The 13249-nt window shown below is 45.9% G+C and overlaps 1 protein-coding gene across 1 annotated transcript in view; it reads left to right on the forward strand.

Moving 5' to 3' along the window:
* Positions 1 to 10376, forward strand: part of CYP27A1 (cytochrome P450 family 27 subfamily A member 1) — a 46312-nt gene extending 35936 nt beyond the window's left edge. Inside the window, exons 2-9 of the mRNA XM_082466102.1 lie at positions 4105 to 4295; positions 7714 to 7913; positions 8037 to 8234; positions 8387 to 8559; positions 9163 to 9329; positions 9535 to 9616; positions 9697 to 9909; positions 10047 to 10376. Of these exons, the coding sequence (XP_082322228.1) occupies positions 4105 to 4295; positions 7714 to 7913; positions 8037 to 8234; positions 8387 to 8559; positions 9163 to 9329; positions 9535 to 9616; positions 9697 to 9909; positions 10047 to 10166 (1344 nt within the window). The 3' untranslated portion in view covers positions 10167 to 10376. The remainder of the gene's footprint in view (positions 1 to 4104; positions 4296 to 7713; positions 7914 to 8036; positions 8235 to 8386; positions 8560 to 9162; positions 9330 to 9534; positions 9617 to 9696; positions 9910 to 10046) is intronic.
* The last annotated feature ends 2873 nt before the right edge of the window (positions 10377 to 13249 follow it).

The following is a 13249-nucleotide window of genomic DNA, read 5'->3' on the forward strand; positions in this document are numbered from 1 at the left end:
AGAGGGAGTGAGCACGCACCCTTCTACTCCGCCATCTTGAACCAATCTCCCCAGGGCCCCACTCTTATTTAATCTTAATTACTTTCTTAGATGCTTCCTCTCTAAATACAGCCACACTGAAGGTTAGAGCTTCAACACATGAATTTGGGGAGGTGCAACATTCAGTCCATAAAAGATGCTATTGTAATTATATATTAGAACTATTCTCTTATTTTCCTTCTGAGATTTTCCTTCAGCCTTTTAAAATTAATGCCTACCCCAATGGAGCCACTGTTACCAGTTTCCTGTGTATCCTCTTCCCTGCTTCTTTTCTGTCTCTGTCTCATAATCTTTGTATTATCTGCAACTTGTTTTTCTTCCACTTGATTCACTGGCAACTGCTAAATATTTATTGAGTGTCTGTAATGTGTTTAGCAGTGTGTTAAGCAGTATGGGAAGTATAAAGAAGTATGACAAGGTTCCTGCCCTTAAAGATTTTCAATCTAGTTGAAGAGACAAGACATGTACAAAATAATTAGGGAATAGTTTATAAGCATATGTAATCAAGTTCTCAACTGTGTGGCTTATGCCCTAGGATGTAAATAAACTGTCTAAGAGTAGGTCACAGCAGTATCCCCAGCCCCGAGATCAGTATAGGAGGAATAGAATATGAGCTCAATAAATGAATGTTGGATGAATTTAACACTGTCCGTCTTTGGAATCTCACCTGGCAGAGGCTAGCCCTCCCATTCATCTTGGAAGATGATCCCTAGGGAACTCTGTTCTGCAAAGGGGCACTTAGCACCTATCTGAAAACCTTGGGGCTCTCTAACTGGTTCAGGTTACAGCCTAGTGGTAGGCTTCCAGACATAGCACACATCTCTCAGCAAGTGTTCTGGTGTCTTTCTAAAATAAGTTCTTACATAAATAGATCCTTGTTAAGTTCCACCGAGTAAACTGAGAAGAGGAGTATGAAGGAAGAGGGAAGAAAGCATGGCCTAGGCATGGGGGGAAATGTCCCAGAAACTTCCAAACTGACAGCCAGGAAGTGGTGCCAGAGGCTTTGGATTCCAGGCAAGAAGCTGGTGCCCAAGGAAAGGTTATTGATCTAGTCCTTTAAAACATGATTTTTTTCTCCGATTCCAAGATCAAGGTAGAAAACTTGAAAAACAAATCACAGTATAAAGAAGAAAGTAAACTATCTATAAACCATGACTCAGAGATAACCATTGTTTGCATCATTATTAAAACATTGCATGTAATTTTACTTGAGCTTAACAGAAGGAAAAGAAACCAAACTTCAGATAAATATTTCTTCAAAGTGAGATATTATTTCTTAAAAGGAGTCTTCTAAGATTAAAGAATTAAGAGACATTTTAAGAGGTTGGGGTTATTACAGAAGTTCTCAAGCTGGGGTGATTTTGCCCCCACCCCCAGGACATTTTGGCAATGTCTAGAGACGTTTTTGGTTGTCACAGCTTGGTGTGGGGTTGCTGCTGGGGTACAGTGTAGGGGTGCTGCTAAACATTCTACAATACACAGGACAGGCTGCCACCTCAAAGAATCATCTAGCCCCAGATGTCAGCAGTGCCGTGAGAAACCCTGGGTTACAGCAGAGTTGTGGTGGGTTTAAGCAGCACATTTTTAAAAAAATATTTATTTGTTTATTATTTATTTATTTTGGCTGCATCGGGTCTTAGTTGCGGCATGCGGACTTCTTAGTTGTGGCATGAGAACTCTTAGTTGCAGCATGCATGCGGGATCTAGTTCCCTGACTTAGGGATCACACCCGGGTCCCCTGCATTGGGAGTGCAGAGTCTTACCCACTGGACCGCCAGGGAAGTCCCTTAAGCAGTACATATTTTTAAAGAGCCTAAGTTTGTTTTCAGTTAGTAAGGCATAGTCAGCTTTCTCGGGGATCAGTGGAGTAAGCAGTTGTGCGCATGGCCTCCAGCCAGGTGGTCTGAGTTTGAACCCTGGCTCTGCCACTTACTGGCAAAGTGACCTCGGGCACCCTCTTTGGGCCTCAGTTTCCTCATCTGCAAAACTGTGGTAATGTCACACCTACCTCATGCAGCTGTAGTGAGGGCTGAATGAGCTAATATAAGCAAAGTGCTTGGAACAGTGTCTAGTTTATGCTAAGCTCCACAGAATTATTATTATTATTATACTAATATCTTAAACCAAACTAGAAACACAACTTAAGCTTACTTTTAGGTTAATTCTCCTAAGGAATTTAGTAGAGAAAAATAGACATATAAGTATTCTTTTCTAATGGAACCCTTAAGAAAAATGAACAAAATGAGTGCAGCGAGGGGCCAATTATAAATCTAAGGAGTATATAATACATGAATTCAGAGGTTCAGCAAGTCTTTCCTGCTTTCTGGAATTACTTGATCAATGGCAGGTGACTTATTGCTTCAGAAAACACTTTTTTTCCCCCTTTAGATTAAAAAGTTTGAATACATCCTCATAGTTCGAAACTCAAAACCACATACCAGTAAAACGTCACACGGTCTCACTCTCACTGCTGTCCTCCCCACTCTCCCGTAGGTAACCACTTCAATTCATTTCTGATGTATCAGTCCAGTGTCTCTCTACGAAAGCAAATGCAAATGCTATGTATTCTTATTTAGCTCCCCACGTTTTTCCATTCAACAATCTATCTTGGCTATCTATCTATCTTTCCATATTACAGTCTATCTTTCATGTTCGCACACAAGGAGCTGCTTCATCCTCTTTTAAGGTGATATGGTATTCCATTATGAAGATGACCCACACTTTGCTTATAAATGTTTTGTAATTATTAATAAATGTTAACAAATCGTTCTCCATGTAGGGTTGTGTCATGTTAGACTCCCACTGGCAATGTCTGAATATGCTTATTTTCCTCCAGGTATCACACTAGTTTTCAGACAATTAACCATTCAAAATCGTACCACACTGGCAGGTATTTTACTGGGAGGTAGAAGTGGGAAACAAGACTAAATGGACGTTGGGGGTTTGTCAAGGCTGTCTTCCTGGGAACAGGCAGAATCAGCCGTTAGTTCAGGGTGGATTCTGAGCAACTGGGTAATATATGAAGGGCAATCAGGTTGCACTGGTCCCGGGAGAATCCCGTATTTAATGCTGACAGTAAGACCCAGTAAAATTGCTGTTTTTATGGGCTATGAGTTCTATAATTTGAATAATAGATCTCTTCTCCATAATTTTAATGTTTCTTTTATAGAAGCCTTTTGGCCTAGTTTCGATACTGAAACAGAGCTGATCCTCTTAAAACTTAGTAAAGAGATGAAGTACTTGGGAGACCACTATGTTTCATTTTCTTTCAGTTTGTAGGTATAACTTAGCCAGTAAATTTAATCTTAGTATTTCTGGATTCTTTTTAAGTTTTACCCCCACCAAAACCCAAAATACATTATTTTCTCCCTTATTTTCAACAACTATAAAAACATCATTGCAATGTCAATTTCATAGATGCTATGGGTCTCAACTGTCAAGTGCTGTAGAAATTCTAAGATAAAATATTTGAGAATTGCATTCCTTAACATAGCTAATAAAATTTTTTATTAAAAAAATTCATACCACATAGTTCATTTCATATTTACATCTTGACTTTCTCATTCAGCTTCTGCTTTTCTTGGAGTTTCTAATTGTGTTTCTTTTTTCTTGTTGGTTACATGAGATATTTATCTTCATCTCCTTGACAGCAAGCTGCAGGAGATTTAAATGCTTCTATGAAGGAGTCGTAGACATTCTACTATACCTCACTAAAGGGCTCAGTTTCCCCAAAACCCTGGACCCCAAATATCTATACCTCAACATACCCCAGTTTGCCAGGTATCCCATTTTTCCAAAATTTCATTCCTCCAAGACCTCAGTTCCGCCAGTTCCACCAGATACTCATTGCTCTCAATATTCTAACTTCTGTGTAACCTTTTTTTTTTTTTCCAGTGTTCCCTTTTGAGACTACTGGCCATCGCAGCACCTACCTCCTACACAATGTGCTTTTGCCCAGCTCAATTGCTCTGGTGTGGCAATAAGACACTCCCTTATCCTGCTTCCTCTCTAGGAAGTGTCTGCCTAGCTAGGCCATGGTTATTCAGCTTTGGTTGAACTCCACAGGTGCTGAACAAGGCCAAGTATGGTCCAATATGGATAAACCGCTTAGGGCCTCTGATCCATGTGAACCTGGCCAGTGCCCCACTCCTGGAGCAAGTGATGCGCCAAGAGGGCAAGTACCCAGTACGGAACGACATGGAACTGTGGAAGGAGCACCGGGACCAGCAGGGCCTGACCTATGGGCCCTTCACCACGTGAGCTGGGGCCTGAGGGACCGGAACAGGCCCCCAGGGGGCCAGGCCCAAGGACAGTGGCACTGGGCAGCCAGTGGATAATGGGCAGGGTAGGATCTCCCTGTGTCCTCTGAGCCTGAAACTCGTCTAGAAAGTGGTGGTTGGGTTGGGCTGAAGCCCATGGACCATTCATTGGCTTTTCCACTAATGTATCATATGACTATGAACAAATGAATAATTTCCCTTTCCTTGGGCTTATGTTTCTCATGTGTAAAATGGGAAGCTTGGATTAGAGGTTCTCCAAGATATCGCTAAGACCTTTCAAGCTCCATTATTCTATATTATGGTTGAAAACATACCAACTCAAATCATAATGAGACATATTTACTTGTAGTTGAAAAAAACATCATCACCATACTAGTTGGGAGGGCTCAATTTAATTTAAAAAATATTTTCCAAGTTATGTATTATATGCTTGTTGTTGGTTATAACTTTCATGGATGCTCTCCACTCACAGAGATAGATGTAGGTTTTAGCCTTAAAGTTATACCTAGAAAAGTTAAGATTATTTTGGCAGTGACAAACTGAAAGATGGGCTGAGTATATTATATATGCATATATCAATTAAGGTAAATAATTGAGAATCATTGGTGATTCCCAGTGCCATAGCTTGCAATTGGATATATTACAGGCTTCTTTTTACTGTAGTATGTTAAAAGAGCTCCAAAAACAATGAATGGCTTTTTATTTTCCCTAGTTGCTTGACATCCATGTTTTTTAAAGTCATTTTTTAAGGGATTGAAGTTGATCCTGGTGGTGGAAGTAGTAGCAGCAACACTGATGATAACTAAGTATGTGTTTAGAACATGCCAGGCATCAGGCTAGTCTCTTTACATTTATTATTTCATTTTATCTTCACAACAAACCCATGAAGTAGATAGTATTATTATCCCCATTTTATAGATGAAGAAACTGAGGCCTAGAAGGGTTTTTGCACCACTTGCCAGAAGTGACACAACTAGTGAGTAGTGGAATAGATCTCTCTGATTCTGGAATGCAAGGACCTACTGCCATGACATGTTTGGAAAGGAAACGGACTGGTTGGAAGGTTCATTTTATCTGTCTTTGATGCGTATACATTCATTCTGTCATTGCATGTCTTTCTTTCTTTATTCCTGGTTCCTTCACAGGTGGGTGGTTTCAGAGCTTAATTTCTGGGCCCTTTTTTCAAGGTTCTGGGAAGAGAATAGAGAATGTTCTTCAAGAGCTCTTTAACCTGATGTCTGACCCTGAGGGCGAGATTTGTGTCTCAGGTATGCTCTACAATATTTGAGACCCAAATCTTGCCAAGGGAGTAAATCCTGGAAGTTAATTTTTTATGGTGACAGATGGTAACTAGTCTTATTGTGGTGATCATCTCGCAATGTATACAGATATCAAATCATTATATTGTACACCCGAAACCAATATAATGTTATATGTCAATTATACCTCAATAATAATAGTAAAAAACATTTGGGTCTCAGTTTTTCACAGGTCAGGCCATCATTGGACTTGATTGTTCAGATTTAGAACTGAAGCTAAACATGATATATACCCCTTTGTGATCTATTTACAACTGTTTACTCTAAAGCCAGTTTCCTAAATATGTTATACCATATATGTCTTTAAAAGCTATTTTGCCAACCTGTGATAAGCTTTTTTGTTTTAACGTATATATTTTTAAAATCTCATTTTTTGAATGAGCATCGTTTCCCCAAGAAATATTTTAACAACCACAGAAAGTTTCCGATTTAAGTCCTGCAAATCTGATTCCTCCTGTTGGGAGAGTTTTACTCTTGGAGAAGCACCTAAAACCTGAAGTTCCAATAAATAGGTCTATTCTGGTTTTTATTTCCTTTCCAACAACACTTTTAGTTTATCTTTTTTTTTCATAAATTTATTTTATTTTATTTATTTTTGGCTGCGTTGGGTCTTTGTTGCTGCACGCGGGCTTTCTCTAGTTGCAGTGAGCGGGGCTACTCTTTGTTGCGGTGCGCAGGCTTCTCATTGTGGTGGCTTCTCTTGTTGTGGAGCACGGGCTCTAGGCTCGTGGGCTCAGTAGTTGTGGCGCTCGGGCTTAGTTGCTCCACGGCATGTGGGATCTTCCCAGACCAGGGATCTAACCCGTGTCCCCTGCATTGGCAGGTGGATTCTTAACCACTGCACCACCAGGGAAGTCCCTAGTTTATGTTTTTGCAGGTTTTCCCCAACATAATAAAGAAAACTCCTGGGGTTTGAGGTTCATTTATTTATTTATTTAGCTTGTTTTTTGGGGTTCATTTAAATAAAAATATATTTTAAAAATTTATTGAAGTGTAGTTGACTTATACTTCAAAATAAAAAACCTGATTTTTGCTTTCAGACTTTTAAAATGTTTTTCTTTTTAAAATACCTTATTGGTTTTTAAAATTCAAAAGTAATACTTATTGGAAAAATTCCATCCCATCCTCCTAAGTAATTCTGATCAGTAGTTTGGTGTTTATTCTTCTTCCCTACTTTGTGCTGAAACATGCAAATATGCATGTGGATATGTAGGATTTCCTCTCTTCCTCTTAAAATTGTACCATATTATACTTATTACTCTGCAACTGGCTTTTAAAAAATTGACCCATACCCAGCTTGCTTAGGAAAGGTAACAGGTTTGGGGGACAGCTGAGGCTGGCAGCAGCCCCTGAATATTAAGCTCCTGTATGGGAAGCATGTTTCCACCCACATGAACATCCCTGCCTACCCAGGGTGAGGACCCAACCACCTACTGGATGGCTATGGCAAGAGAGCCTGGAGATCAGCCTGGTAGCTCTCTCTGTCCCCTTGGCCTACGGAGCTAAGCAGAGCACAAAGGTCCAGAATCTGAGCACCCCAAGAACCCTAATTTGCTCCTCTTTTATTCCTCATCCTCCACACACAGGGACTGGAACCACCGTAGCTCCGTAGCTCATTTCACGTACAGAAGATTCTGGAGTTGTATCATCCTAAGATAATCACAGTAAACATTCATTAAGCATTCACCATTTGCCAGACACTGATCTGAGCACATTAATTATCCTGCTAAGATAGGCACTCTTATTATTCCCATTTTACAGAAGGGGAAACCGAGGCACAGAGGAGTTAAGTCACCTGCCTAAGGTCACTCAGCCAGTCATCATCTGACCTGTGATTTGACCCTAGACAGACTGATTCCAGATGCCCACCTTAACTACTTCCTTTATGCTGTTAGTGAGATTCTGAAGTTTTGTGATTCGAAGATTCTGTTATTTGAAAGTTTGTGATTCTTTAATTCTAGGTCTAGGAGTCTGAGATTTTCCTCGAGTGCATAGGGGTCTCAGGGTGGGAAGATACCATCTAATCCAATCCCCACCAGGTACTTACATTGGTGTCTCTCCTCCATTCTCTACAGGGAAGGACAGCAGTGGTACCGGCTCCGCCAGGCTCTGAACCAGCGGTTGCTGAAGCCAGCTGAGGCTGCGCTCTACACAGATGCTCTGAATGAGGTGATCGAGGACTTCATGACTCGACTGAACCAGCAGCGGGCAGAGAGCGCCTCGGGGGACCATGTGCCCGACATCGCTCACCATTTCTACTTCTTTGCCTTGGAAGGTACCCTTGTGGGGAAAGGGGCTGGGTGGGCGTGGGTCGGGTAGATTGTGCTCTCCTCCTCGAAGCCCCTGGACTCTGTGTGCCGTGGCCCTGCCTCCTGTGACGGCCCCTGTGCACCGCCAGCTGTTTGCTACGTCCTGTTTGAGAAACGTATTGGCTGCCTGGAGCGCTCCATCCCCCAGGACACCAAGACCTTCGTCAGATCTGTCGGGCTCATGTTCCAGAACTCACTGTACGCCACCTTCCTCCCCAAGTGGACTCGGTCCCTGCTGCCCTTCTGGAGGCGGTATCTGGATGGCTGGAACACCATCTTCTCTTTTGGTGAGGAGTCCAGGGAAGGAAGTTGGGGCGTGGGTCCCAGGGCCTGTGCGGTAACAGCCCCCTCAAGACCCTCTCCCGGGATCTCCTCTCTTGGTCCTTGGGAGAGCAGGACTTTTGACCTCATCCTCCCCTGTTCTCCATTGTCCTCACAGGGAAGAAGCTGATTGATCAGAAATTAGAGGAGATAGAGGCCCAACTTCAGACAGGGGGCCCAGAGAAGGCCCAGATATCTGGTTACCTGCACTTCCTGCTGACCAGCGGACAGCTCAGTCCTCGTGACGCCGAGGGCAGCCTGCCCGAGCTGCTCATGGCTGGAGTAGACACGGTGTGTGAGAGGGGCAGGCGAGGAGACTAGGGCCTCCCAGCTCCCATCCTGAGCCGATTCCCCACTCTACCCCACCTGAGCCTGACCTTCGTCAGGTACCCGCTTCTCTTTCCGTAACGTGGATGTAGAGCTGGAAGGAAAACAAGGGTGTCATTCAGCCTGGTGGAGGCGGGCAGGGAGTGGTCCTTGTGTAAGAGGGATTCCCTCACCCCCTGGAGCCTCTCTCAGACAGCTGGGAAGTTTCATGTCACATCTAACCCACTCCCTCGTGCTGTCAGCTAAGCACAGAGTTGAAGAGCTTGCCCACAGCACCTTCTGAGTAGGACCTCTTTCCTGTCCTTTCGTCACGTTGGATTTCTCTGTCATGGTTTTCTCTGCTGTTACAGTGCAGTTCTCCATCATATTGGTCCTTAGCCCACTGTGAAGTCACGTGGAGCGTGAAGGGAGAGCCCCATGAACCCCTGAGTCTAATCCTGCCACACTCGTGGCAAATTGATTTTTCTCCCACATTTTGCACGCATGCACTCACACACCCTCCCACCACCTTAACTGGCCTCTTTCTTAGAAATCTTTCCTCACTTCATCTCTTACTCTACCTCCCAGACGTCCAACACGCTGACGTGGGCCCTGTACCATCTTTCAAAGAACCCAGAGATCCAGGCGGCCCTGCATGAGGAAGTGGTGGGCATGGTGCCCGCCGGGCAGGTGCCCCAGCACAAGGACTTTGCCCACATGCCCCTGCTCAAAGCTGTGCTTAAGGAGACCCTGCGGTAGGATGCTGTCCCCGGGAGCAAGGGTCTGTGTGTGGACGAGGACTCAGAGACAGGACTGGGAGTGGGGGCTGGTGGGCTGCGGCCAGGGCCAGGGATGAGATGGGAAGAGGGGCCTGGGGGACCAGAGGGGTGTGGCCGAGGGGGTGGGCACTCTGCCCCTCCCTGGATCCAGAGGCAGATCGGCACTTTCTTTTACCTGCAGCCTCTATCCTGTGGTCCCCGTGAACTCCCGGGTCATCACGGACAAGGAAATTGAAGTTGGTGGCTTCCTCTTCCCCAAGAACGTGAGTAGGGCTAGAGAGCCAGGGTTCCCAGGGGGACCCTGCAGCCCTCTGCTGATGTGCTACCCATTCTTTGTCTGCAGACCCAGTTTGTGTTCTGCCACTATGTGGTGTCCCGGGACCCTTGCATCTTCCCTGAGCCGGACAGCTTCCAGCCCCAACGTTGGCTGAGGAAGAAGCAGCCTGATGCCCTCAGGGCCCAACACCCATTTGGCTCTGTGCCCTTTGGTTACGGGGTCCGGGCTTGCCTGGGCCGCAGGATTGCAGAGCTGGAGATGCAGCTGCTGCTGACAAGGGTGAGTGGGGAGAGGCAGGAGGGCTGTGCGGGCCAGGGGTGCTGAAGCAGGTGGGAGGCACGGGGTGGGAGCATGCGGAGGAGGGCGGTGGATGGAGGTCACAGACTCTAATCGCCCGTGTGCCTTTTCCTTCCCAGCTGATCCAGCAATACGAGGTGGCCCTGGCCCCTGAGACGGGGGAGGTGACAAGTGTGGCTCGAATCGTGCTCGTTCCCAATAAGAAGGTGGGCCTGCGTTTCCTGCAGAGACAGAGCTGAGCCCCCTTCCCACCCTCCCTGGCACATGAAGAAGGAGAGGTAGGGGCTGCCAGGTGCCAGAGGTTGGAGAAACTCAGTGTACTTCCTGTAGAACCCTGAGCTTTTGCCACTTTCATCATTTTGAGCATCTCCCTCTCAGATAAAAAGCCACCTCCATGGCACATTGCTAACCTTGGGGAAAATATAGAATAAAGGGGTTTTTATTCATAATTGGAGACCTTTGTGATTCTTTTTGACAACCCAGCATCTGAACCTCTTTCTGTGTTTGGGGAACACCCTCTCCGCACTTAGGAAACCTGGTGGGAGGCAGAACTGCCTCCCTTCGTGGAAGCTGAGAATGCCGTATGCTTTCCCAGACCTCACAGAGAAGCCTTAGCTTCACCTGGCATTGGCTGAGGCCCTGCCCAAGTAGAAGCTGCAGAGTCATTCCCCAGGCACCGAGAGGACACCCTCTTTTGAATAGAAAGTGCTTAGATACAGACAGTGACATGCTATAAAAATGGTCGGAAGAGCTCTAGGCCAGGCCTACAGGAGTGACTCTAGGGACACCACTGGGGGGCTGATCAGTCTGGAAAGCCCCATGTTGGCCACACTCAGGAGGATGAGAGTTGGGAAGCTCTCACTACAACTATTGGTCCCAGAGCTACTCCATGTCCCCCAGGTCTATGCTGACTAAAGAAAAAATGAAAAGATGCCCCCTCCTCCCAACTACCCCGACAACAGAAAGAACAGGAGCAGCAGAGGGTGGTCTCTGTCTTACGACCACCTTCCAAATCTCTCACGTACAACTGAGAGGTGGAGCTAAGTCCCACCTGGAACTCTAGCTTCAAGAGAGTCTGGGGATTGTAGTTTTTAACTTTCCAGCCTCTTCAGTACAGGAAGCCAACAAGAAGGAAAGTGGGTTGGCATCGAGATCCAGTGTACCACAACACCAGCCTGAAAAGTCAACAAATCCCAGCCTCAAGGAGGCCCAGCCCCAGTGGGAAATTTCTGCTGAGTCATAGGGAACTAAAGTAGAATTTCTTCTGTCTGTGGGGATTTGAGTTTGAGCCTATTAAAAAAATCACGTCATCGCCCTGATTAAAATCCTTCCATGGCTCCCCTCAGTCCTGAGGCAAAGTCCTAAGTGGCTTAGAAGACTCGTGTTCTGGCTCCCTGCCCTCCACACTCCCCTATCCCCCCTCCACCCTTCCACAGCTGAGCCCACATTCCTTGTATTTCCCTGAGCACGTTATGCTCTTCCTGGCCTCAATACTTTGTACTTAATGTCTGCTGTCCTTGGAACACCCTCTTCACCAACTGGCCTGTCGTCTCACAGAACTTGCTCTTCCTCAAGACTCAGCTCAAATGTCACCGCCTCTGCAAAGCCTTCCCTGACCTCTCTGGGTGAGCGCGAGCACTTCCTCTTGTGCTCTCCCCCGTCCCCTAGAACCGAGCGCTCAGCCTGTTCACCGTGTCGTCGTAGGCCCGACTGTCTCCCCAGCCAGCTGGGAACCCCCCGGAGGGCATAATCCCAATGTCTAACTCTGTGTCTAGCACAGAGTTAATAAAGGTAATGCATACGTGTTTGTTGAATGAGACTGGAATAGGAGGAAGGGAAGGGAAGGAGAGGGGGAAGATACAGAGCTTTCCATATTGAGAAGAGAAACCTGGAGGGAATTGGGCACGATGCCTGATTATAAGGCCACGGCTCTCGAACCCACCTGTGCAGGGGTTCACTGTAAGAGCTCTTTATAAATGTAGAGGACGGGGGCTGGGCACCAAGGGTGCTAGGATGTCTGTCACAGAGTCAACCAGGGCAGACTGCTGCCTTTCCCAGCATGCTGCTCCTCAGACCACCAAGGGTCAGCTGCCCAAGCCATGTGAACGCCTCAGTGCTGGCACGTTGGGTGGCGGGAAGTCTGTGTGATGTGGCTTGGGATTGAGGTTTTGTAGAGCTGTCCAAGAGTGTCAGTGTCCATGGTCTGCAGCTCAGTTTATGAATTTATAGGCTAATCTCACATCAAAATCTGTGAAGATCTTGTATATCCATAGGCTAGAATATTATTCAGCCATAAAAAACGAATGAAGTACTGAGTCATGCTACATCATGGATGAACCTTGAAAACATTATGTTAATGAAGGAAACCAGACACAAAAGACCACATCTTGTATGATTCCACTGACATGAAATGTCCGGAATAGGCAAACCCACAGAGACAGAAAGTAAGTTAGTGGTTGCCGGGAGAATGGGGAGTGATTTTCAATGGATATGCAGTTTCTTTGGGATGACAAGTGTGTTCTGGAATTACTGGTGATGGTTGCACAACTTTGTGAATATACTAAATACCACTGAATTATACACACTGAAAGAGTGAATTTTATGGTATGTGAGCTATATCTCAATTTTAAAAATCTATGAAGATCAGTTTGGTAAGATTATTGTAGAAATAGCTGCCAATGGAAGCCATACCTCCAGAGGCGCCACAGGAAATTGTGAAGCAGCAGTGCCCTGCTGTGCATCTGCAGGGCCTAAAATCCAGTCTCTAATCAGAAATCAGCAATGCAGAAGCGAAACAAGAGCTCAGAGGACTGGTGAAGTAATGATGTCCTTGTGAGGATTAATCAAAGAGCAGGCTATATCCCCTTACGTTTTGATGAGGTGTAGCCACAACCTCAGAGGCTCCCCACCAAAAGTGACAAAGCGGCATGTTGTGTTCTAAAAGATATAAGAGCCGAAGAGTTATTAACGCAGCTATGAAACCTTGCCCAGAGGTTGCTGCTGGAAAGCTCACAGACACAGCTCTGGGAAGAAAAGAGTCAAAGACTCCTACTCAAAACAGAGAAAAGGGACTTCCCTCGTGGCGCAGTGGATAAGAATCCGCCTGCCAATGCAGGGGACACAGGTTCGAGCCCTGGCTCGGGAGGATCCCACGTGCCGCGGAGCAACTAAGCCCGTGCGCCACAACTACTGAGCCTGTGCTCTAGAGCCTGCGAGCCACAACTACTGAAGCCCGCAAGCCACAACTACTGAAGCCCACGCACCTAGAGCCTGTGCGCCTAGAGCCCGTGCTCCACAACAGAAGCCGCCGCAATGAGAAGCC

Source organism: Balaenoptera physalus, assembly GCF_965194825.1.
Source record: "Balaenoptera physalus genome assembly, chromosome: 6".
Lineage (NCBI taxonomy): Eukaryota > Metazoa > Chordata > Mammalia > Artiodactyla > Balaenopteridae > Balaenoptera > Balaenoptera physalus.